This window comes from Clarias gariepinus, chromosome 1 (assembly GCF_024256425.1).
Source record: "Clarias gariepinus isolate MV-2021 ecotype Netherlands chromosome 1, CGAR_prim_01v2, whole genome shotgun sequence".
In the NCBI taxonomy this organism is placed as follows: Eukaryota; Metazoa; Chordata; class Actinopteri; order Siluriformes; family Clariidae; genus Clarias; species Clarias gariepinus.
In genome coordinates this window covers 35,536,812-35,562,897 of record NC_071100.1, presented here as the reverse complement: position 1 = coordinate 35,562,897, position 26,086 = coordinate 35,536,812, and the positions used below count along the sequence as shown (strand labels likewise).

The 26,086-nt window shown below is 36.0% G+C and overlaps 1 protein-coding gene across 1 annotated transcript; it reads right to left on the bottom strand.

Annotated features, from left to right (window-relative positions):
• Positions 1–715: 715 nt before the first annotated feature.
• LOC128520997 (macrophage mannose receptor 1-like) lies at positions 716–25,302 on the bottom strand. Its single transcript, XM_053495499.1, has 14 exons — positions 25,281–25,302; positions 24,400–24,485; positions 24,187–24,321; positions 23,989–24,100; positions 21,560–21,610; positions 20,248–20,277; positions 20,077–20,144; positions 19,675–19,745; positions 15,886–15,985; positions 4,771–4,882; positions 2,600–2,650; positions 1,205–1,234; positions 1,042–1,109; positions 716–796 (listed from the first exon to the last, which is right to left on the bottom strand). Exons 1-14 carry the CDS (start codon positions 25,294–25,296, stop codon positions 716–718), a joined length of 1,011 nt encoding a protein of 336 aa, XP_053351474.1. The 5' UTR covers positions 25,297–25,302.
• Between the last annotated feature and the right edge of the window lie 784 nt (positions 25,303–26,086).

Sequence of the window (26,086 nt, the reverse complement as noted above, 5' to 3'; positions counted from 1 at the left end):
AATTAATAAAAAATATTATTACGGAAAAAGTATTAACAATAAGTATTAAGTAATTATCATAATAATTATGGCACAGCTTAATGTTACTGAGATCTCAATGAACCCAAAAGGCTTTTACAGGAAGTTACTCAGGAGAAAGTCTTCATTTCCTATTTTTAGAGTTCCTATTTTTACCCTCAGCTCCACATAGAAATAGCACTGATGCACAAAGTGGAAAATAGTGGTTACAGGGTTAACTTCTACAATATGAACAACATGGACAATATGAATGAATGAATGACACTTTATGACGAAATGTTTATGCTGCTCTTTAGGAACACCCAAACTATTCCTACAAGTTGAAAGCACAAAATTATTTAGAAAGACTTTATATGCTGTAGCATTGAATTTTACCTGCACTGGATTTAAGAGGCCCAAACCTGGTACAGTATGAAAAAAAAGTGAGCTCAGTGAAGACATGGTGTACCAAGAATGGAGTAGAAGAACTTGAGTGTCCTGCACAGAAACCTGAACTCAACCTCACTGAACAGCTTTGTAATGAATGGAACAACAGGCCCAACACCAGTGCCTGACCCTGCTAATGCTCAACAAGCACATGAGTTTTATATGCAGGTGTTCCATTAAACGTATAGGACATGTTTATGTTTTCAGTCTCTAATTCTAAAGTATGAAATTCAAGTTTTAATAATATTTCACTATTTTAAAGGTGTACATTCTATGTTGAGATTTTAAAAAGTCTTTGCAAGAAAAGTGTGGAGTCAGTTGGCATCCCACTGTCTAACAGCTTCTGTCTGACCTGTAGGGACAACAGACATAATTGTATATGACAGTATAACATACTGTATTGTATATTAACACATTTATCTGTAAACAAAAAATATATCTATCTACAGTAGAATCTACAATATGATTACAGTAAAGAACTCATGATCCCAAATTGTTGTTGACAAGACATGTACTGTATATCACATGCAAAATATTCGAAAGACGTGAAGAACACCAGAGTGAACTGTGTTTTTCCTTCAGGTATTTGTATGTTACCTGTTGGAGAAGGTTTTTAATGTCAGATGCCAGCATGTCCTTATCTGAAATTATTTTGAAGCGTATTACTGCAGAAAAAAAAAATTATATTAAAAGAAGGAAACCAAAATTTTCAACAAGAAAATTTAATTGTCAATCAATTTCTTAATTAGTTGTTCAGTACCTGATTTGATCTTAGCTGGGATGGCTGGCTCTGTAGGACATAAAAGATACCTTTTTATAACGTTATTTAGAAATTATTTCTTTGGGCTAAAGGATAATGATTGGTGTATATCCAAAATATGCATCACGTCAGAAAAAAGAAATGTCCAGTGTATTAATATTTCCTGTGAGGAGTGTAGTGATATTTTTATGATTTTCGAGTTTTCATGAGTTTGTTTTTGCTGTGTTATAGTTTGAAAATCTAATAAAAAAAAATCTAAATTTAAATCTCTCATTATGATTGGTATTCAAGGCACTAAGGCACTCCAGATGACACTCAAGTGCATCCTTTTTTCTTTAATTATCATTTCAAGATATTCCAAACCCACTATATACCTTATACAGCAATTTGCAGCCTGCTGATGTTAATTCTTGTTATACAACAGTTAGTAGGAGCTGAGTAATCTGATTGGATGGGACACATTCCACAAGGTGATAATACAGCATAACGTACAGTAACTGCACTTTACTCTGCGTCACAGGTATTCTAATAATGGTTATGCTAACCGTCAGTGAAAGTAGTTCAGTACAGTCATCAGTACTGAGAACAGAGCAGCTGTCTGCCAAAACCCACATTCAGAACCAGGCACGGAAGCACTTTCAGCAATCAAGAATCAAGCAATCGATAATGAAGACCAACTTAACTAGAATATATATGGAGGGTTTATCCAAGTTGTAAACCATCTGAAAGTCTTAAAAATCTGTACACTTTCACGGGAAGGATAGAGTATGGACAAGAGAAGCAGTTGTCCATTATCTAAAGCATACATCTCATCTTATGGACAGGATGAATATGGGTGTCATGGAAACTGCTTCAAATGTATTTACAGTATGGATGGTATGATTGCTAATGCAAACAGTACAATGAATGACCGAAGGCATACTTTATAAACAAGCCAATGCTTTTTAAGGCAAAGTCAACAAGTACGCATTCATATTACTTGCAAAACCGAACGCAAAACCAAATGCAAAACCAAAGGCAAAACGTACATAAAGCAAGTAATTGTAAGCAGGAAGTAAAGAGAGTTTCAGTAAAGCCTGGTAGAGCATCAAGAACCACAGCATCTGATGATGTCTTTGATGACATCAGGATTTGCCTCCAAGTATTTAAACTTATAGCTTTCGGGTGGTTAAAGCTAAAAGTCTGCACTTTGAAATTCAATTGTTTTAAACTCCCAATATACCACAGCTAGAATAACAAAACAGTCAAATGTTTATGAACCTGACTATGTACAGTATTATAACGATATAATCACTACTATTTTTAGGGTAAACAGAATGTCAGTAGATTTATTTAAACTTAATGTTACATAGAGGAAAGAGGAAAGACAGAAGAGAACGTGCAAGAAATACTTACTAGCACATATTGATGGGCTTAAAGTTGTGCAGTCTATATCGTTCCAACCACCTAAAGAAAAGAAAAATAATAAACCAATTATTATACATAAACCTCATAGAGTATAGAACTGTGCAGCTATATATAAAAAAATCCTCGCATGGCCTTTTCAGTATTTTTTTAAACCTGAATTCATTTATTAAAAAGTCCATGACATTTTAAAAATTATTCTGTCCTGTAATTTTTCTGTGAAATGTCTGATTATACAAACTCCATTTCTCAGCGAATTATGTCATGTGAGTTCAGTTGAGTGATAAACTGAACTCACATGACATGAAAAACATGGCAAAAACTTTAAATAAATAAATTTCTAATTTACCATCTGTTCGCAGATTGCAACATAATCTTAAAAGAGCTAATTTATAACAATTTCTATAATGCAAATTCTATAAAACTTTACAAGGCTTGAGAGGTCAGGTTAGCATTGATGCCTGTTTACTGTACCTTTATACAGTACCACGTTAGCATTGATGCCAGGACCTGTACCTACAGGCAAATAGTTTGCTTCTTGTGTCTGTAAGGGACTGATGTAAAATCATATTGTATTCTAGGATTTGAGGATTTACATTAAAATAAACTTAATTACAATAATCATAATCAATTAGGTTGATTTTTGTCAGGTTTTTTTTCATATCTGTTGTATTTTTTCCTGCGTAATGCACAAAAGTCTTTTTTCCTGCCTGGTCCAGGTCCTCAGGAGGAGTGTTTATACAATAGCTTAAAACACTGAAATGGGAGGTGAACCTAAGGAAGAGGATGTTGAGTAATGAGTTTGTCAAAAACAAGTGCAAACCTTTTACTCCGTTTACCAGAGACTGACTAAAAAACTAAAATATATTGACCAGCTTAAGACAATCTTGGGAGACAAGCATTCATTTGCATGCAGAATATTCCCATCAGGACTTTGATCACACTGTGGAGGCCAACAGTGACTTCACTCAAAACAGGACATTCCACTAAAATTGACGAAAAAAAAACATATCATGGCTCCCAGTACACACCTGCAGGAACATTTAATAGGATCATTCCCCACATGTGACAATCTCTTGTATTCTTTATATCTCACGGTTGTGGGGTAGGCTAGACACAAGCCTTTACTTATAAAATAATAAATAAAACATATAAGCCTGCATAACATTTTGCCAAAACAATGTGGTAGAATGTGTTCTGGTTTGATGAGACCAAGAAAGAACCGAGCCTGATTTAAATCCTATCGGAAAACTGTGGAATGACTTCAAGGACTCCGTTTACTCCTTACAATGTAATGGATCTGGAGCATTTTGCAAGGAAGAGTAAGTTTGTAAGTAAGATTTGAAACTATTAAATCAAGATGGGATACATTGCTAGATTCTAATAAATAAGTGCTGTATTGTTACCGTAGCTAAACATACTCGAAAAAAAAAAAAAAAATCTACTTGTTTTTCTTTCATTATGTTCCATGCTGCAGTGGGGCTGTCATTAAAAAATTGTAAATAAAAGGTTTGTTGAAAAAATTTTCGCCCACATTGCAATTTTTTAGAAATGCCTATACACCTTCTACATAAACTTTAGGGACTGCTGTGTTTGAACCTTTCAGGAGACTGGCAGTTTCTGAAATACTCAAACCAGCTACCTGGCACCAATAACCATGTGATGTTCAAAATCACAGCGATCATAACCCCCCCCCCCCCCCCCATTACAGTACATATGATTTGATTATTAACTGAAGCTTTTGATCTGTGCCTGCATGATTTTATGCACAGCACTGATGCCACTTAATTGGCAGATTTAAATAATTACATAAATAAGCAGGTATACAGGCAATGATGCACTTAAGTGTCCCACAAAGACTTATTTTTAATGGCAATTGTATTAATAAGAGAATAATAAAACCATATGCTGCTTTATTCATACTGTACACTGATTTATGTACTTAAATTTGAAGTCTTTTTTATGCAACAGTCCACTAACCCCAAATAGCCTTGAGACTGATACAGAATGGAGTTGTATGTTGTAACTTATTGAGCATCTTTGAAATAAGGTGTGCAATTTACAGCAAATAACTAATGCAAGCATTTGTGCATAATTTGTGCTACTGTTTTTCGCCATGTTATAGTTTTCATTTTTGTAATATAAACATTAAAATGCAAAACCTCCATAGTTCATCTGCATACAGTGCTCATTATTTCCATAATTATCTGGCTCTCCACTAGCCCACTTTGTGTAATTAAGTGCCGACCCATCTGTCCACAACCAAACTGCTTTCTAGAGGGAAAAAAAATAGGTTAAATATAAAGTAATGCAGTGTATTCACAAATATGCTGGAATCGTGTCTTTGTGTGACAAACCTGTACTATATTATTGGCACCTATCCATGTTATTGCATTAAATTTAAATACACTTAGGACTAAAGCCTCAAGGAAAGCGTACTCATCTCCATTGCGCACAGATGCAAGATGTGCTTCCATGGTGATACAATTTTGCTGCAAGAAATTACAATAATTAGTATTTATTATTTGATTTAAATTAAGGATTTCACATGTAAAAGGATAGATTACCTCCGAGGCATTCCAGGTTGTTGGTGTTGTGAACATCCTGAAGCAACGTGCTCCAAACTGTGTCCAGTTTCTCAGACATTTTAGATCTTAGGAAATATACAACATAATAAATATGAAACTGTTGATGTGGAACAGGGACTCATACATGCAGGTACTCATACAGGCAGATTGCATGTATGAGTACTTGTGGTAGTTTTATTCTAAATAGAAAGTAGAAACTTTGTTATTCATATTCTTCATAATTAATTTAATAATCTTACATAAAAAACATATGTTGCCCATAAAAAACATCATATTATGTAAAAGACCAAAAAAAGCTTCTGGGTTTTGCATAAAAAAGAAGCAGGTGTGACAAAGTCCTCAGATCTGTGTCTGGTTCAGCAGGAAACAGCTAATTTCCTTATAAAACTGTGCAAAATTGGACCTGATACTATATTTTAAGCAAAGACTCATTGCACAAATTATTGAGTTTGACTAATTAATTACTGTTTACTGCTTTTATATAGTGTATATATGTATATGTTTATATAGTATTTTTTTATGTAGAAACATCAAGCATCTATTAGTTCTGGCTTAGTTTTATGCCTGTTTGAGAATCACCTGACTTGTGATTTTTCTGATTTTTTCTGAATTTTGATTTATCAGTGTTTTTTGTATTTGTTTTAAATAATCTCTTACCCGGCTGGACACCCATTGTATTGTTATCTACCACAAAAAAACAAAACAAACAAACAAACAAACACAATATGAGTTCTTATTGCATTAGGATATACCTTTTTGCATCCTCCTCAACTTATCCTGGTAAAAATAGCAAACACGCCAAATACACCCTTAGCCACTAGCCAACTACTTTTGGTTTGTTAGCTAAAACACAGAATCAGCTGTCCACCAACTAGACACCTAATCTTACATTACTTGATACTGAGAGGCAAAGGGCAAAGGCTGATTTAGGCCTCCGGGTGGCGCAGTGGTAAAGTGCTCGCCCTATCATCCGGAGACCACGAGTTAGATTCCCGTGTGATGCTGTAACCTCTCGCAGCCAGAGGCCTGAAGGGAGCTGATTGGCCGAGCTCTCTCAGAGGGGAGGGATGAGAGGTACTTAGTGCACCCACATTAATCACGGCTCTATAGCCAATCAGGGGCCTCATGTAAGCGAAAGGAGCGGATAGCGCTGTCCTCCAAGTGTGTTACTCCGCCCCCAACAGTGCATGAGCGAGCAGTTCGAAAAGATGCGGTCGGCTACCGTCTTGTGAGTCGGAGGAAACATGTGATAGACTTCGGCTCTCCTGACTAAGTGGCAGTAGAAGCTTAATGTGGGAGCCCACTAGTGACAAAGAGGAATTGGACACTACTAAATTAGGGAGAAAAATCGCAGCTGATTTGATCAACTGATTCATCAGTTTTTTGATTCATCAGTGTTTTATTTGTTGTATTCGTTCTACAATTTGTTTAACACAGTGTAACTGTGTTTGAAATGATACAGTGCAGTCATCCTTACACATGACTTTTTGTTTCCTTAATCAGTGTCATGTGTATAGATTTCTACACTTGTACATTAATTTAAACACAGTTTGCAAAACATTAAAATATTAAATTTCACTTAGTAGTCCTGTATTACACTACCGTTCAAAAGTTTGGGGTCACAGGTAATTACATAATAACAACAGTTAGTTGTTATTTTAAGACACAGAAGTTAACTTTTTTTGTAATAGTTTTTGCAAGAACAGTATTGTCAAGTGCATTTACAAAATCCGTCAAGCACCATAATGAAACTGGCTCTCATGAAGGCCATCCCAGGAGGGCGAGACCAAAACCTACCTCTGCCGCAGACGAGAAGTTCATTTAAAGTTATCAGCTTGAAAAATGACCAATTAACAGCACCTCAGATTAGAGGCTTTATGAAGTCTTCACAGAGCATAAGTAGCAGAAACATCTCAACATCTCAACTGTTTAAAGGAGATTAATGCATTTTTTGGATGCCTTCAGCATTCCTTTACAATGTAGAAAGAAATAAAAATCAGGAACGATCATGGAGTTAGAAAGTGACCCCAAACTTTTGAACGGTAGTGTACGTGATTTTTTTCTGTTTATTAACCACATGCTCTGTGTCATGGCGTGCGCCAGTGATGGGCATGCACCTTAATCTTTTGCCGCTCCTTGTTTACTCTGTAGACAGCCTCCCCTTCTGCAGGTTGGCGAAAGGGAGAGGCCGCTGGGAACAGGCACGACTGGCTAATAAACATCTTAAATGGATTCTGGGCATGCCCCAGGGACTTCAAAGGCCATAGAACTGATGGCAGCCATTTGATCTACGCGTTGAGGACAGCCACGAAAAGACTGAACATGATCCCGCAGCACTTTCACTTTCGTACAGCCAGGTTTCGTGAACCTGCCACTGTTTGGAGAGCTGGGTGGGGCCTGTTGGCCAGCCATCGAAATGGAACCGTTTAAGGGAGCATGCAGGAGCCGCTGTCCACATGAGCCCACGCTGCCCGCCACCATTGCTCGCCAGTTTTTAATGCATGCATGCCAGCTGGGCAATGTCCCAGACCTGCATGTGCACACCTTCACAATTTTCTTCCGCGTTTTTCCTGTCCTCCCTCTGTATACCCTTTTCTTACCCATTTTTTTTTCGAAATGTACCTTTTTCCAAAAGACCTTGCCTAGTGTCTGTGTGTCACGGGTGCCACCTGTGTGTTAAACCTGTTATACTCGAGTATTTATGATAGAATCTGACTAGGTAGTAACAACCCCTCAGAACCTCTCATGGGAAAACATTATGATGCTGATTCCATGAGGTTGGAATCATTCAGGGTAACATTACACATGTAAAGCTGCTTTGTAACAGTCTCCATTGTTTAAAGTGATATACAAATAACACTGAATTGGTTTGAATATTAGATGCAGTAGCAAGTACTTACTGATCCTATTTGTCTTCATAATGGTTTTGGAAAAAGTATGTGAATCCTTGAGTTAAAGACCTTAAAAAAAGCTAATTGGAGTCAGGTGTTAGCATACTTGGAATCTCGTTAAGAAAATAAAGCTGCATTTAATTCTGAAGTGTACTTTACAGGGTGCTCCCTACTCCCTGCCCTGTGCAGGGAATGTCAGTGAAGGGAAGTTCCTTCGAAAAAAAAACTCCACATAAGCACCATGGATACCTGTCGTTGCTGCTGTAAAAATTTGACACTACAGACATTACATATTGACTATTTAATTTAAGGCATTAAAAAAATGTGATTTTTTTTGTGTGTAATTATCCACATTACACAAAAACCATAAAATTCCAAAAGGTTCACATACTTTTTCTTGCCACTATGAATGGATGGATGGATGGATGGATGGATAGATAGATAAAAAGTGAACTGAAAGTTTCAGCTTACCACTGAGTGTGAAGGAAAATGTTGAAAGTCCTGAAAGAAAAAAACGACAACAAATACATAAACAAGACTGCAAGATGCCAACTATACATTATGTTTGCATGCGTATTTTCATACATCTATACAGTGTTTGACCAAGACATCATATGTCTGCTCTAACATCCCCTTGGAATTCTAAAGTTCTATTTGACTTTTTTTGGTCAAAATTGAGCTATTCTTATTTTTTGATTCAGAGACATTGTATTAACATAATGTGAAGTATTTAATAGTGGCATAGTGGTTAGCACTGTCACCATGTGCCTCCAGAGTCTGGGTTTCATTTCCACCTCAGGGTCCGTGTGCATAGAGTTTGCATGATTTCCCCATGCTTGGTGGGGTTCCTACCACTGTACAAATTAGCCTAATTAGTGTTCTCAAATTGCCTGTAGCGCGTGTGAATGGTGACCGGAGGTCCTACCACGGTCGTAGATGGATGGATAAAAGTGTGATGTAGGTTACATGCATTGACCACACAGCCCCCGCCCCCCCCCCCTTTAATTTTTTTTTTAACAATTCGACCACGGTACAGCAAATTGAATGTCCAAGTAACTTACCTAAAAATAGCTGAATGAGCAACATTTCTAAAGATATAGCTGAAACGTAAAAAACATACGGTTACATGCATTCTTTTTCACCATCTTTTTTTATAGACTTAATTGGGATTATATGACAAAAATACAAAGAGGACCATGTAATTTTGTGTTAATTTCAAAACTATTTCCAAATAAAACCAAATAAAATTATTCCATAAACATTCATGTGAAGATTTGTCCTAGTGCAACCAGTTGCCATCAAACAACATATTTATTGGGTTTGGCCTGTGGGGAAAAATATTTAACAATTTATATAAACACAATTTTTACCTAAACCAACACAAAGACAAATCTGGGACAAAGTTCTGGCAAAGTAAAAAGCAGGGTTTTGCTCAAACATCCCAATACTTTCTTTACTAAATTAAAGAATATGCCACAACAGTGACTGATTCAGAGGACATCCACCAAACGTTATTAGCTGAGTAAAGAAACAATAGAGAGAAGTGACCAACAGTTTAAGGGTATCTCAGAAGAAGTTGGACACATCCAGATAGGTATAAACAGTATTAGCTCAGATAGGAGAAGCTCTTCTTAAGACTTTCACTCTTTCCCTCCCGTAGGATAACCATGCACTCATATGCACATTAAGGATTATCTTTATGTTCTAAATCAATTAAGTCCTTTTTCTAAGACTTAAAGTACATTGACAGAAATCATATTTGCAATGTAACCATATAACCAAAAATAAATAAAAATAGGTTAAAAATAAACACCTAATAAAATGTTAATTTTATTATTCATATTATATTAAAAAAAATAATAATAATAGGAACAGTAAACCTAAATTTAAAAATAAATTCATTATAAAAATAGGTAAAATCAAGAATTGCTAAGAATGATTGCTAATCCTTAGCATTGTTTTTAAACCTCTGCAAATACCTTAGGGCCCAAAAGCATAAAAATATTACAGATACAAGTAGAACTGTAGGAATAGACAAGACATAGAAGTACTATACAGTGTCAAATGACAAATGAGTCTTATTTTAAAACGTACAAGTACTTTTACTCTTTCGTACAAGTACTTTTCACATTCCAACTTTTAGATTAAATAAAGACATGTACACTTACCTGTCCACTGGAACAAATATATATACACAAGCAATTTCTGGCTACTTGTCTTTTAAATGTCCATGCATTGTAGCATTCTTAAGAACCTTAAAGCAACATTGAATGGTAATATAAAAAATATTGTATAGTGCTCTAAGGATGTAATCTAAACTGCCTTTTTTCCCCAGAATGGCTTTAAACCAGTTGCACATTAGCATGATTTTCCATACTCATGCTCCCACAATTTGCAAATAAAATTTCTTTTAAATTTAAATGTGATGAGGTGACATGGTGGCTTAGTGGTGTAGCCTTGCATCTCCAAGGTCTGGGTTTGATACCCACCTTGGGTCTGTGTGCATGGAGTACTCCCGTGCTTGGTGGGTTTTTGCCGGATCCTCCGATTTTCTCCCACAGTACAAAGACATGCACATTAGGCTAATTGACATTCCCAAATTGCTCACAGTGTGTGAATGTTGAATAGTGTGTGATAAGACAGTATAGGTGATAAGTGAGTAAGTAAAATGTGATGGATAACCATGCACTCATATGCACATTAAGGATTGTATCTTTATGTTATAAAATCAATTAAGCTCTTTTTCTAAAACTTAAAGTACATTGACAGAAATCATATTTGCAATGTAACCATATAACCAAAATAAATAAAAGTAGATTAAAAATAAACACCTAATAAAATTTTACTTTTCATATTCATATTATATTAAATAAAAAATAATAATAAAATAGGAACAGTAAACCTAAGTTAAAAAATTTATTCATTATAAAAAAGGGTAAAATCAAGAATTGCTAAGAATGATTGCTAATCATCCTTAACATTGTTTTTGAATCTCAAAAACCTTAGGCCCCAAAAGCATAAAATATTACAGATACAAGTAGAACTAGTCAGGAGACAAGACATAGAAGTACTATACAGTGTCAAATGAAAAATCAGTCTTATTTTAAAACATACAAATATACAAACAAAATAGTCATGTTACATAAACAAAGGGCCATCTGTTTTTTTTCTGTGAAATCTGCGTCGGTACAGGCATTCACAAACTCCACCTGAACATTATAGGAGCTCGGCTAGGAGTTATCACCTATATCCATATGTGGATCTTCCTATAGTTTAGTCACAGACTTTTACAATATAATTAAAGGGCCCTAAACCTGTTCCAGCATAACAGTGCGATTGTACAAAAAGTGAGCTCCACGGCTTGCCAAGGTTGAACCACAACCCCCCTAAGCAACTCCGGGATGAGCTAGAATGCTGACTGTACCCCAAGCCCTTTTTGGAAGCCATCAGTGCCTGACCTCATTAATGTTCTTGTTCAGCCCTATACAAATCTAAAATAAAAAAAAAGTTTAGCCTAGATTACAAACGCTGCTTTGTAAATGTTTAAAATGTGTATCATTATCTTGTTATTAATATGACCTGATTTATCGTTCATATTCATAATCATATGTTGTTGCCAGTTTACAGGACGATGTTTCCAAGCACTTTCAGGCTGAAATAAAGGCTGTTTTCATTTGAATTACAATGCCTAGTATGTCTATTTAATGGTCGCGGGTGTGCAGGGCGGGTTGTAAAAACAGATACAGTGGTGCGGGGCGGGCTGGGGCCTGGAAAAATACCCGACCTGCGCATCACTAGTCTACACGTAGCCAGCTTTTTTTATTTATTTATTTTTTTAACAGAGGTATTTCTCTGCGGTTTTCGCCTTTCGTTCACACGCATACGGTGGCTGAGAAGTGCAAAACTAAATAACAAATAATAATAATAAAAAAATAACAAAATGAAAACCAAACAACAGAACTGAACGCAAAATAACAAATTCAAAAACAAAACCGAATACAATATAACAAATCAGAAACCACACAATCCAATTTTGGTAACAAAATCCCAAATGAAAAAACACAAGTCACTCAAACCGGAAAGGGTAGGTATAGTTCGCAAATTAAATTCTTATCGCTGATTGGATGAGACATCTGAAAGTTTTTCAAGTCAAAATTTATTAAAAATCTTTGCTCGTCTTGCAGAACACTCGTAAACCACATTACTCGTAATCCGAGGTTCCACTGTATTTTGTTTTCAGTTTTGTTATTTTGTTTTCATTTTGTTATTTTGTTTTTTTAAATAGTTATTGTTTTTGGTTTTGTTATTTTGTTTTGCACTTCTCGGCCACCGTAGTTTTACAACTGCTGTTAGTGTTGACCCTGACCAAACTGACACACTATTTTATCAGTAAAATGAGGAAATCTGTTAGGAACACCCACACGCTAGTCATAAGTTTCATACTGTAGCCATAAGTTTGCCTGTGACCTCTTTCCTATCACTTGAAATACACGAACTCAAAAAACACTGGCATACTCAGCCAAAGAGCCTTGTATTAGAATAAAGATGTGATAAGTTTGCAAGCAGTTAGAGAATGATATGGGCAGCGCTAAATCAAGAGGCTCAATCAGTGGCGGACTGGCCATCTGGAGCACTGGGAGTTTTCTCGGTGGGCCGCTGGCCAAAATGGGCCGGCCCAGTCAGTACGCAAATATATACAAAAAATACTGGAAACCATAATATTTCATCTCTTTTCTATGCATATGCATGAGTGCGTCGATCACACGAGCGCTGCCGACAAAGTTCGTGTGTTTTATGTTATCGCGCATGCGGATGTATTGCTCTTCCTCAATATTAATTAGTTTGGTCTATTCCATCCGTGTTCTGAAACACGACCCCACCTTTCTCTGAGCAAATTAATGATAATTTCGAAAAGAAGAAAAAGATTTAAAGGTAAATGCTGTGTAATGCTTCAAATGAACAGATTCTGCCTTTGGTGTGAAGGAAAATTACAGTCCTACAGCTCTAACATTACAGTCAGGGACAGCGAGGCTGGATCCAGCACCCACCACATCCCACATCATAATACAGTGGATCATTGAAGTGGAGATTCCTTTTTTAAAACTACTTTAAAGTATAAAAATATTACACAATACAAAAACGTAAATTAAAAAAAAAATTATCACTGAACATGTCTTAGGTCATATTTGTCAAACACATGAAAGAAAAATAAGACAAACAACATATAAAACTACGTATTCAGTGTCCAGTAGCACCAGTCTCACAGAGACCCAGGAGGCTTATAAACAGTTTGACAGCAAAATGAGACATTTTGTCAGTATTGTAATTTTTTATTTATTTATTTATTTATTTTAAAAGAATCAAACAATTCTGCAAAAATGTATTATTTACAGGCTGTTAGAAAATATTCTGTGCATTGTCTATTATTGAGTAACAAGGGTGTTAAAAATCATTTATCATTTAAAGTTATTCATATCAATGTAATGTTCAGTGAACTTCAAATAATATGTTTAAATAGCATTGATTTCTGTATTGTGTTATATTTTTATACTAGTAACTGGTGTTAAAAATTAATCTCTACATTAGCCAACGTATTATGATGTGGGCTGCTGTGGGATAGAATGTCCAGGGCGACTTTTTGGTCCCAGTCCGCCCCAGCCTCAATCTCTTCGACATTGTGCCACAAATGTTGCCATGGCAAAGTGACTCAGACTTACGAACGAGTTCCATTACGGACATTTCTGTTCTTAATCTGACAAAGTAAATCTTATACACCTTTGAATTTACAATGTTAAGCATACCAATCCACTTGACTAAATATGTCCCCTTTTCCCACACTGCCATCATGTGGCAAAAAATTATAATCACACCTAAGGAATGAATCTCACACTTCAAATACAACAGTGTTGTCTGTTTTGTTGAGGATTTTCCATAATTAGAATTAATTACCATCGAACAGCTTTACAAGACAGACATTTTCTATCATTGTGCTTGTGGACTGACTCATTGAAACCGACTCATTTCTCCAGCACTCACGCCTCCACCGTACACACACACACACACACACACACACATACATACATACGTACATACAATATTCTGGACTTTAGACATTTCACACTTACACACTAAAAATATTGTATATAATTGTGAATATTGGTATATGGTGCACTGCAGTGTCTATTTTTTTTCTATTTTCAGTTGTAATAACTGACCTTTGTTTTATTATAATATAATAATGTTAGAAGTCTATACCCTTTCATCCATTTACATTTACAACACACAAATCCGTATGTAAGAAAATCCTTTGTAGTTTGTGATGTCGTCGCACATACATGTGGGTGCTTTCCAGTAATTTGTGTGGATGCATTTGTTGTGCAGGTTGCTGGGAAATGTACAGAGTGAATACCTGCCAGTAGTGGCTATCTTATCAAGGGCGTCTAACAGAGATGTTGGGACAGCTCAGGATGTTGGAACCTAGGAGGCTGTGTTCTTGTCCCCTAGAACACCGCTGGGTATCTTGTCAAAGGTGTGTAGTGTGTAGGAGTGTGTAGACAGTTCACAGCATTGTAAAGTAAAATTTCAGGCGATCTCAGCTGACATTGAACAACTGACTGTAGATGTAAAGGTTGAGTTATGTAGAAACCATATACAGAATCTTGGATAAGACTGATGTGGCTGGTAGTGAAAATGAGCAAGCTCAGTTTAGGTCATGTGGCATTTTCTGTAAAGAATAATAAGCTTGGGTATACTGATAAGAATAACACAAAATTTGTTTGACAGAGGATGAAATATCAGTACCGTAAAGTGAGGAACAGTGCCCATGCATCACCTAAGGTTTTGGTGCGTAAGGCAGATGAAAGCATCAGGTTATGTGTAGATTACTGGAAACTAAATCAGATGACCAAGGGATGAATTTTCCTTAACCAGCATAGATTTTTTAAAAAGAGCCAGCTCTTTTAGCTCACAAGTAGGTCCTCTTATTTTTTGAGGCTTATATTAATTCATAATAAAAATAATGTAAAATGAATTACCTACTGTAGTGGTTTTGACCCTTTTTGCACGGGCGGCACCATTAAGCACGGAAACGAGGGAAAGTCTTATGGGGAAAAAAGGGTAATTTATTTAGATAAAATAGGGTAGGAAAGGGTTAATGGAGGGAGGATGGAAAGAAAGGGAAGGAAAGAATGTGCATGCGCAGGTCTGGTGGGAAGTGCCCCGCTGGCATGCGGGCACAGGATGGTAAGCAGTGAGCAGAGTCTTTCGGGTAGTAGACATTTTTGGCAATACCTATACAGTAGAGCCTCTGAAGGGAGGGCCAACAAAGAGGGTGTACAGAGTTGATGTGAGGCAGTGTGTGAGTCTTCCTGTGCCTGCACCCAGATAAAGGTCCAAATCTCCGGAAGTTAAATATGAATTAGTTTTTTGGGGGAGAGGCAGGACGGGGACATTAATATGGTAATGGGCTTCATGTGTAGTGCTTCCCACTAATTTGTACAGTTGCAAGATTTTGAGGCCCAACTGTTAGCATAGTGTAAGCTAACGCATCAGAATGTGCAAGCTATACGAGTTCCCCTGATGTGTTTGGTTTATTGGAGCATGTATAGCGCTTAAGACTGAGTTTGGAAAAATTGCTAATACTGTATTTTCTTTGCTAGATGTTTGCTTTTATTTTTTTATATACAGCACTCCACAAAACAGATTCTGTGGTCCATTCTTTTGGTCAGCAGTGGCTTTTGCCTTGGAATTCTTCCATGGATGCCAGTCTGTTTCTTATTGTTAAATCATGAATCCTGACCTTAACTGAGGCAAATGAAGCCTGCAGTTCTTTTGATGTTGTTCTGGGTGCTTTTTCTGGTCGTTGTGCTCTTGGAATAATTTTGTTAGGCCGGCCACTCCTGGGAACACACACCACAGTTCACCATTGTTTTAAGTTTTCTCTATTTGTGGATAATGGCTCTCACCGTGGTTCATTGGAGTCTTAAAGCCTCAGAAATGGCTTGTTAACAGGGTGTGAGCAGACTTTGCTTTGGTTTTCTGGCACTCGGGGTAGCACTGGAAGAAATTCTTCACCTCAGCGTTTAGCCAGTGGAAGTGGTCACAGATCTTTTCTGTTATGTTATTTCCTTCCAAGTGCCTGTCGAGGGAAGTTGAGTGACGCTACCTTTGCTTGTGGCACTGCTCACCTATTCTTTGTCTGCGGAAGTACAAGGCGGACCTGTTGTGGTAAACCCGTAACTTAGGGAGGACTCTTGGTATTGCCTTTTAAATTTCTTTCTTCTTCTGCTGTGTCATCGTTGGGCCATTTACCTTTTAAAAGATGCTTTTCAGATAACTTATTTTAGCTAGAGTTAGCTGGTAACATTAGCTTAATTTTTACCGGGCATCAAAACTGAAACAGAGGCAAATCTGAGAAAGAGGTCCAGATGGAAGTAAATAGAACATGATTTGATCATTTATTAAACTGATACACTCTGTCTTTGAATAATAGACTCATTTAGTCAATAAAATGGAAATAAAATAAAATAGATATATTTTTAATTCTTTTGGTACCAAATTATTCACTGCTTGGGACCGGTCCGCAGCCCAAAAGATGAAAAGAATAAACCATGGAAGTGGTTGGCAGTCCATTCAAAGAAATTTAGATTTATTTGTATTTACACTTATTCTGCTTTAGAATATCAGCTAATTTCCAGAACTTTTGGGTTGAATAACACATAGCATAAAAATTTTGTTATTGCGAGTTATGTGGCATGTAAGATTCCCTTGTTCCACACACAAACTAGTCCCCCCTCATCAGGAGTTGGATAGAAATTTTATTAGTTTGGTCTGGAGGAATTTAGGATTGTGTTAGAAGCTAAATAACTTTGTAGCTTGCCTTAGCCATAAACAAAACAACACTGACGGTTCAGAGACATTTCAGAATGACTTAAAAGCAATTACTAATGAGACATAGTGTCGTATAACATGATATGACCTGTTAGCAGATGTGTTTTTTTTTCTGGCTAAAAGTGCTTTTGTGACTGGTTTTAAACGTGGCTTTTGGCACGCAGCTCTCCCCTCTATTCAGTACTGCGGATCGTACAGAACTCCTTTTACCTTCGTTGGCAACTGACAGTTAGTGTAATTAACGACTGCTAGATCACCTGTGATGTGGAGTGATACATACAGTTAAACGTCCCCGTGCTGTTATGGTCTATATCACCACTTGTGGAATGCTTCTTGTCCAATCAGATGACGGAGCTGACTCTTGCATAACTTACATTAAAATGAATGGTACCAGTATCTCGGGAACCTAGAGGTTTGATTTATGGATTATTTGAAACAGGACAATTGTTGGATGTCATGTTTTCTACGTGTATTTCAAAATTGGGGTCAGGGGTCAGTTTTTCCAAAGCGATTTGTAGTCTATCTATTTATTTTTGTCCCCTCCTACAGACCTTCAGTCTTCAGTCTCATAAAATTTCTATATAATTTTTCTATACAATAATTCCAAACTATTGTAAATTGCAATTCATTTTGCATAGGGCTAATTTGGAGCATGTTAAGGGTTATTTATTTTTGATTTATTTATTTGATTTTGATTGTAATATTGAGGGAGATACGACCACCTAGTCCTGCATCGAATAAAACAGGAAATGTCTGTGGATTCCTTAGAAAAGTAATAGCAAACCATTTCACAAGGGAGGACTTCCACCAGTGCAGCATTAATTGTTAAAGGTTTTGTGCTAAAATGTGCAATAATAATTGTAGTGAGGCCCTGAGTTTACCACACTAATTAAAAGAACACCCATCATATATTATTACTGTATGATAAGCTTTTTAATTTTGTCCTGCTGTTTTGATTTAGACCTCTAGGTGTCTCTGTTGGGCAGCTAACCATGGTTTTGCAGCTGCAGGTGTCTACAGTTTTCAATGGAAAGCTACATTTATGCCTTTATGGAATTTACAGCATTTGGCAAATTATATTTTCCAGACCGAATTGCATTTTTTTTAATACACCTGAGAAGTTAAGAGTTAAGAACCTTGCTCAAATGCCCAATAGTGGCAACTTGGTGGTAAATTATTATTTTATTAAACAGATTTGTTTTTAATGATCTAAAATGCTTTTCTAACCCTAGACGTGCCTGGAAGCTAGAGGGAGGACCCATGAAGTGCTTTAGTTTCCAGGATATTGCTATTTGTTCAATGTTTTACATACTCTAGACTCATGAACACAGATGTTAGCCACTTCCAATGATGCCTTCAAATCTTTGTCACTCGGGGTTGGTTCTTTACCTCATTCATGAGTTCTCGTTGTGCTCATTTTCACTGGGCCCCAACTTTTTGCGCCTAACTGTACAGTAGACTGGTGAATTTTTTAAATCTTTGAAAACCCTTTTAACCCTTTCCACTTTTATGTAAATCAACAATTCTTGACCATAGATCCTCTATAAGGCATAGCTCACATAAGCGTATTCTTTTTGTGAAGAGTTTAAGAGGTTTTTAATCAGTGAAAGTAGCTCTAGTCCATACCTCCAAACTATTTTTAACAAGACTCCAAGTATGCTAATACCTGAATCCAGGTAGCTTTTTTGAGATCATTAACTCAAGGATTCACATACTTTTACCACTAGCACTATGAGGTTTTTATGGTCGTTCTCAATAAAGACATGAAAAATCTGAATTGTTTTTGTTATTATTTTAGGAAAATGTAATTTGTCAGTACTCTTGACTTGGGTGAATATCGGATCAACATGCAGAAAAACATGGAATTCCAAGATGTTCAAAAACTTTTTCTTGCCACTGTATTTTACTAAGATTTTATGTGATCAACCAACACAAAGTGGCACATAAATAGATAAATAGTTTTCAATTATTATTTTTTTTTTACAAATGAAAAATTTAAAAAAAAAAGTGTGGCATGCATTTGTATTTACTCCCCTTTACTCTGATACCCCTAACTGTGAAACCAACTGCCTTTAAAATTCACCTTACTAGTAAATAGAGTCCACCTGTGTGTATTTTAATGTCAGTATAAACAGCCGTTCTGTGAAGCCCTCAGAGGTTTGTTAGAGAACATTAGTTAACAAACAGCAACATGAAGCCCAAGGAACACACCAGACAGGTCAGGGATAAAGATAAAGCAAGAACAACATTAATTAGAGAAGCAGCCCAGAGGCACATGGTAACTATGGAGGAGCTTCAGAGATCCACAGCTCAGGTGGGAGAACTATTACTATTTGGGTATGTGGGTCATGTGGGGGACACAGCAAACATGTGGAAGAAGGTTTGGTAAATAAGACCAACATTTTACACACTATCTTCACCATGAAACATAGTGGGGGCAGCATCATTTTGTGTGGATGCTTCTTTCAGCAGGGACAGAGAAGCTGGTCAGAGTTGATGGAAAGATGGATGAAGCCAAATGCAGGGAAATCTTTAAAAAAAAAAAAAAAAAAAAACCTGTTACAGTCTGCAAAAGACTTAAGACTGGGGTGAAGGTTCTCCACCTTCCAGCAGGACAATTATACATTATATATTGAAATTTGAGCGTTTATAATGTTAAAGTATTTCAAAGTCCAATAAATTCACATTTTATGTTGACTTCTTATAAAGTCTTTGGAAGAGAAGTGTAGAATCACTTGGCATTCCACTGTCTAACAGCTTCTGTCTGACCTGTAGGGACAACAGACATACTGTAGTTGTGTATTGCAGTATTAACACATTATCAGTGACCAAAAATATATGAGTTTTTTCTTTTCATTTTTTATATGCAAAACATTTTATCTTAAGATCATCATGAGCAGAATAATCAAGTTTGTGTTAGTTAGTTTAATCCTAATATAGTGGAAAATATACTGTTATTGAGAAGATTCTACAACTTCATGTTAATGATCCCATATTGTTGCTGACAAGACATGCACATCACAAGACAAGCAAAGTATTCAACAGACATGAAGAACACCAAGTGAACTGGATTTATTTTTCTTCTGAATATTTGTGTTACCTGTTGGAGAAGGTTTTCAATGTAAGATGCCAGGAAGTCTTTCTCTGAAATTATTTTGAGTCGAATCACTGCAGAAACCCATTAAATAAATGACATTAAAAGAAGGAACCTGAAGTTTCCAAATAGAAATGTCCATGTTACTTATTAATTTCTTAATCAGTTGTTCAGTACCTGATTTGATCCTAGCTGGGATGGCTGGCTCTGTAGGAAATAAAAGATACATACATTGTTTCAATATCACAAATATTTTGTGAGGAGCAAGATGTTTACTCCTGTGATTATATTGGGTCCCACTGTATATACCTCCTTATACAACAATTTGTGATTTTCCAGTTAAACAAAAGTCAGTTCAGAGACTGAGTAATCTGACTGGATGAGAGGCATTGCATGAGTGCTGATAAAAGAGCATAACAGCACTGGGATTTTTAACTATATGCATCACTCTACATCACTGGTCTTTTAGCAATTATTAATTACACTAACTGTCTGTTACCAGCATTGATGAAAGAAGGTTGGTATGGGCCAAAGTAATGAAAGGTATGCTACATCCCAAAACCCACATTCAAAACCAATCACAAAAGCACTTTCAGGAGGAATAGACATATCATAATGTTGTGTCACCTTAAACAACACTTTCTCTCCTTAGTAATCACCTCTGAATCGTCAATATTATTTTATGACTGATATAAGTCATAGAATAAGGCTGAATCCCAAATTATTCTCTAACCCCTAATCAAGGGCACTACTTGGTGTGTGGAACAAAATTGTACACCCTACATAGTGTACTAACTTTCCATTTTATTCTACTAGGAAAGTTAACTGATGTTCTAAAGCAGAATAAGTGTTAGTAAATCTTGTAAGTTTCTCAGGACTGTACAACACCTCCATGGTTTATACTTCTCACCTATTGTCTACATAGTACCGGTTAAAAATTAATTAAACTGTTGTTCGCTGAATGTCTGTTGCCAGCTCCACGAGTCGTGATTGGTTAGTTCTGCCAGTTGTGGAAGGTTATTTGCTGGGAGAGAAAAAATAACCGTGCAAGGTCATGCTGTTGTACTGAATAGCAGCATGGCTGTGATATCTTGAGTAATCGGGCTGTGCCTGAGACAAAGTCAACAAGTGAGCATGCATATCACTTGCAAAACGGAAGGCAAAACGTCAGGCAAAACACCTGTCTGGTGACACAAAGTAAAGAGAGCTGCAGTAAAGCCTGGCAGAGCATCACCAGGGAACATTAATTTGAAGATAATTTAAACATTAAAGCTCTGCACTTTAAACTTATATTAATTATTTTTAAGGATAACAAAATAGTATTTTAATAAAGTTTTATGAAACGGACAGTGTATTAAAACAATATAACTGATAATATTCTCATTACATTCTATAATGCAAAGAGAATGTCAGTAGTTTCATTGATTGATACTGTTCATTAGACATACTGTAGTTCAAAGATAGAGGAGTAAGAGAGAAGAATACTCACTAGCACATACTGATGGGTTGAGGTTTGTGCAGATCCTATCGTTCCAACCGCCTAAAGAAAAAAGTAAAAAAAAAAAACATTAATATACATGAACTTTATTGGGTATAGCTATTTAAAAAAAATATGGCCTTTTCAGTATTTTTACTACTTTTATTGAATTAACTCATTAAAAAGTTAGTTTAAAACAATACCAAAGATTTGCACAGAGTAAACAGAAAGCAGTGTATTAATGAATACCTTAAATATATTTCTAGAAGGAAAGTAAATGACAGTTTTCATTTATTTGGACAGTCTTTAGCTTTGATTATGGCTGTGGTGTTGTTTTGACAAGCTTATGCAATATCACAACATTCATTACCATCCAATTCTGTCCAGTAATTTCTCTACAATATCTTGTATTGATAATATGAGAGTCAGACTGATGCATGAAGTCTTTTCCAGCACTTCTCAAAGATTCTCAATGTTTCCACTGTTGGAAAAAGCTGGTCATTTAGTATAATCAGGTAGACAGCTGACTTCGTTTTTTTGAGCACATAACATTGCTAAACCTAGACCTGACCGACAGAAGCAAGCCCAGATCACAACCCCAGACATGATGGGTGCATCACTTCATCCACCTCTCTTTTTACACTAATGCTCCAACCACTCTTGATCATGGTAAATCTGGACTCATCAAAGCAAATGATCTTTTTCCAATGTCCCACAGTACATTACTTATGCTCCCTATCAAATTGAAGCCTTTTTGTTAACTTATCAACTTTTGCACAAGGGTTATTCATTAGTCAAATTGGCTAGTTGCAAACGTCAACTTATAATAATGTGTGCTTATTCAACAGTGTAAAATATTGAAATGGGAGGTGAACCAGAGCATGGGGATGGTTGTGAGTTATAACTTTGGCAAAGACCATACTTATAAGAGCCATACACACGAGGTGTCCAAAGAATATGACAGAGCTAAAGCAGTTCTGCCAGGAAGAGTGGGCTAAAATGATGTGCAGGTCTAATCCACAGCTAGGTTTAGCACTGTTGCATGGTTGAGGTTATGGCTGCCAAGGTGGGCTCAATAAGTTTTTGATTCCAAACGTTCTTTTATTTTTTCCACTACCATTTTGAATCTTGAATGAGTGTGTTCAATAAAGACATAAAGGATCAGTTGTGTTATTAGTGTTATTATTTAAGGCGCATTATATTTGTCAATACCCTTGACTTAGATGAAGATCAGATCACATTTTATTTGAAAAAACCATTAAATTCCAGAAGGTTCACATATGTTTTCTCGGCACTGTATAAAAATACAGTAATCTTTTGTTACATTAAAAAGGCATTTTCATTTTGGGTACATGAAGAATGAAACCCCTGCGAAGTGACCTCAGTAGGGGAAGTGAGAAATGAGACCAGCAACAAAGGAATTGCAGTGGTCTAAAAATAGGTAAGGCTTGTCCAACATGTTAAGCAGATTCTGTGGTAAGGTCTTTGTTCACACTGTAAAGGCCAAGAGTGACAAAATTCAAAATTGATGAAAAACATATCAGAGCTTCCAATACACCTCCAGGGAAATGAAAGAACTTACTTAGGGCTGTAGGGAAGGCTAGACCCAAGCCCTTACTCTTAAAAAATATATCCAAGCCTGCATATCATTTTATCAAAACCATGTGGTATGGTCTGATGAGACCAAGGCACACCTTTTTGGACATGCTTCTAAAAGATATGTTTGGAGAAATTGCAAGACAGTTTATTGGCCACGGCATTCCCACAACGGAGCATGGTGATGAGAGAATTTTGCAATGATAGAATTGCTCCTAAATACTTATTTATTCTTACACAAAACCTGCTGAATTCCAGCTAAAGAAATTTCACCCTTTCAACACAAGAGTAACACCATAATCAAATTTAAATCAACACAAGAATAGCATCGGAAGAAGAGGATTAACATTTTGGAATGGCTCTATCTAAAATAGAATAGCATCAACTTGTGGACTGATCCCCACACAATTTAATAGATCTGGACCAGTTTTGCAAAGAAGAGTTTAACAAACCTACCAAATCAAGATGTGATACATTGCTAGACTATCACAAAAGTGTTGTATTGTTAACAGAAGCTATTTTATGAAAGTATATTTTTCCTTTAAAAATCCAAGTTTTTATTTTTTTATATTTATTGATTTCAATATTTATGATTCTAAACCAGGTCCCTATTTAAATTAAACGGAAATGTGTTGGATACTGTCTACATAGTACCACATGCTAACAAAAGGTACAAAAGTGTTTTGTTGTTGCCATGTCGTGGTGAATGCATGCTACTTTGAAAGACTAATGATTTGCATCACACTGCCAGATAGGCAATAAACCCGAAGACTATTATTCATGTCTGTTTTCTTGCCATCTTTATATTTTTTGGGGTAAATAATATAAATATTAAAGTAAAGAACCTCCAAAATTGATCTCCACACATTTCTCAACATTTCCGTTATTATCAGGCTGTCCGCCAGCCCAGGGTGAGTAAGTAAATGCTGACCCGTCAGTCCACACCCAAACCCATACCTAGATGGAAAAAAGGGAATAGCTTAAATATAAAGTAATGCAGTGTATTCACAAACATGCTGGAATCATGTCTTTGTGTCACAAACCTGTACTAGGTCACTTGCACCTATCCATGTTAGTGGATTTGAATTAGTTGCACTGAAGACTAAAGCCCCAACAAAATTGTTCTCATCGTCATTGTGCACAGATGCAAGATGCGCTCCCATGGTGATACAATTTTGCTGGAGGAAATTACAATAATCAATATTTAGGATTTTTTTTTATTTAAGTTTTCACATGTAATTGGAGAAATGACCTACCTCTGAGGCATCCCAGGTTGCTGTTGTTGTGAATACCCGGAAGCAGCGTTCTCCTAACTGTGACCAGTTTCTTAGACATTTTAGATCTTAAGGGATATACAAAATAATACATATAAAACTGTTAATAATGGGATGCAGTGAATCACTTATACAGACTGCATGTATGAGTAACTATGGTAGTTTTTTTTTAGTTGAAATATTTGGCTAGTTTTGGATACCTTTTTTTTTTAACACAAGTCTTCTACAAATTCTGTTTATAAATTTATGAGTTGGGTCCATTGATGGGCACAGTAAAAAAAAAGCCATTCCCAGCTGTTTTCCAAGGCTGATTCTCATGATTGCTGGTTTTTGTTCTGTTTATGTGTGTTTCTAAATCACCTGGACAATGTTTTTTCTGATTTTCAATTTTGATTTACCAGTTCTGTGCCTTAAAACCCAAATGGCACAGAAGTGTGCCAGCAAAACAGCACAGGCCAAAGACAATTTTATATATATATATAACTGTGCATTTGGGTTTTTGGATATGCCAGGTAGAACGAAAGTTATCAATTCTTTAAAAAAAAAAAAAAAATCTTACCGCTACCGGAATATTTGAATGATGTCACACAAAAGTTCTACTCTCAAAATGAGCAGATATTGTTATTATTTTTAAATCATGGAAACAAATGAAACCAACAAGAAAAACATGAGATTATGTATCTATGCTATTTCTTTGCCTATTTTTTTTCCTCAGTGAAATGAAATAGAATTCAGCTCATCATATTGCTTAGGTTGTGCTAAAAAATAAGAATATTTCACTTTATACTGCACAATCCTCAGCCTTATATATGTTTACTGTATTTAAAAATCAGCAAAACAAAAAAGGTACATAAATCTCTTACCTGGCTGGACACCCATCACATTACTACCTGAAACAAACAAACGAATAAACAAACAAATAGACTTATGTTCTCCTGGCATTATGGCACACTGTTCATGTTATTACAGTAAAAATAGCAAACACACCATTAACCATTAACCAATAGCTAACTACTTTTGGCTTCTTAGTTAAAACAGAGTCAGCTAGCTGTTACAACATTGATAAAGCAGAGGATTAACGACAGAGCAAATGTGTAACACAGTGTAACCGTGTTTAAAGTGATGTAGTAATCCTTACACATGACCTTTTTTTGGTTTCCTTTACCAATGTCATGTACATGTGCAATAATCTATACACATCCATAAATTAAGTTTAAAAAACAATAAAATAGTAAATTTTACTTAGTAGTCCTGTATTACATAATAAACTAGTATTACACATTTCTTTTTGTTGTTGACATGCTGTGTTAATTAGGTAACATAAGCCCTCATAACATGCAAATTGCATACAAAAAAGAATTATGATACTGATATAATGAGGTTGGAATATAATGAAAAGGAAAACTTGGGTAATAACTTTACACATGTAAAGGCTAGATCTAGAATTTGTATGTTTCATTAAGGCTACTTTATGACAATTTTCATAGTTAAAAGTAGTATACAAAACATTTTGGTGTCAGTTTTTTTTTGAGTACTCAATGAAATATGCTGACTACTAAAATTCCAGCTCACCACTACGTGTAAAGGCAAGTGTGGAGAGCCCTGTGAGAAAAAAAAAATCAAGATTGTTCATATACTTATATAGTGCTTGACCAAAACGCCATCATAT

Coding starts and splice junctions, on each gene's coding strand:
- LOC128520997 (XM_053495499.1), bottom strand. Junction 19,746..20,076: donor TTGAAAACCTTCTCCAACAG/GTAACACAAATA, acceptor TTGTCCCTACAG/GTCAGACAGAAGCTGTTAGA. Junction 1,235..2,599: donor AAGCCCATCAATATGTGCTA/GTAAGTATTTCT, acceptor TATGTCCTACAG/AGCCAGCCATCCCAGCTAAG.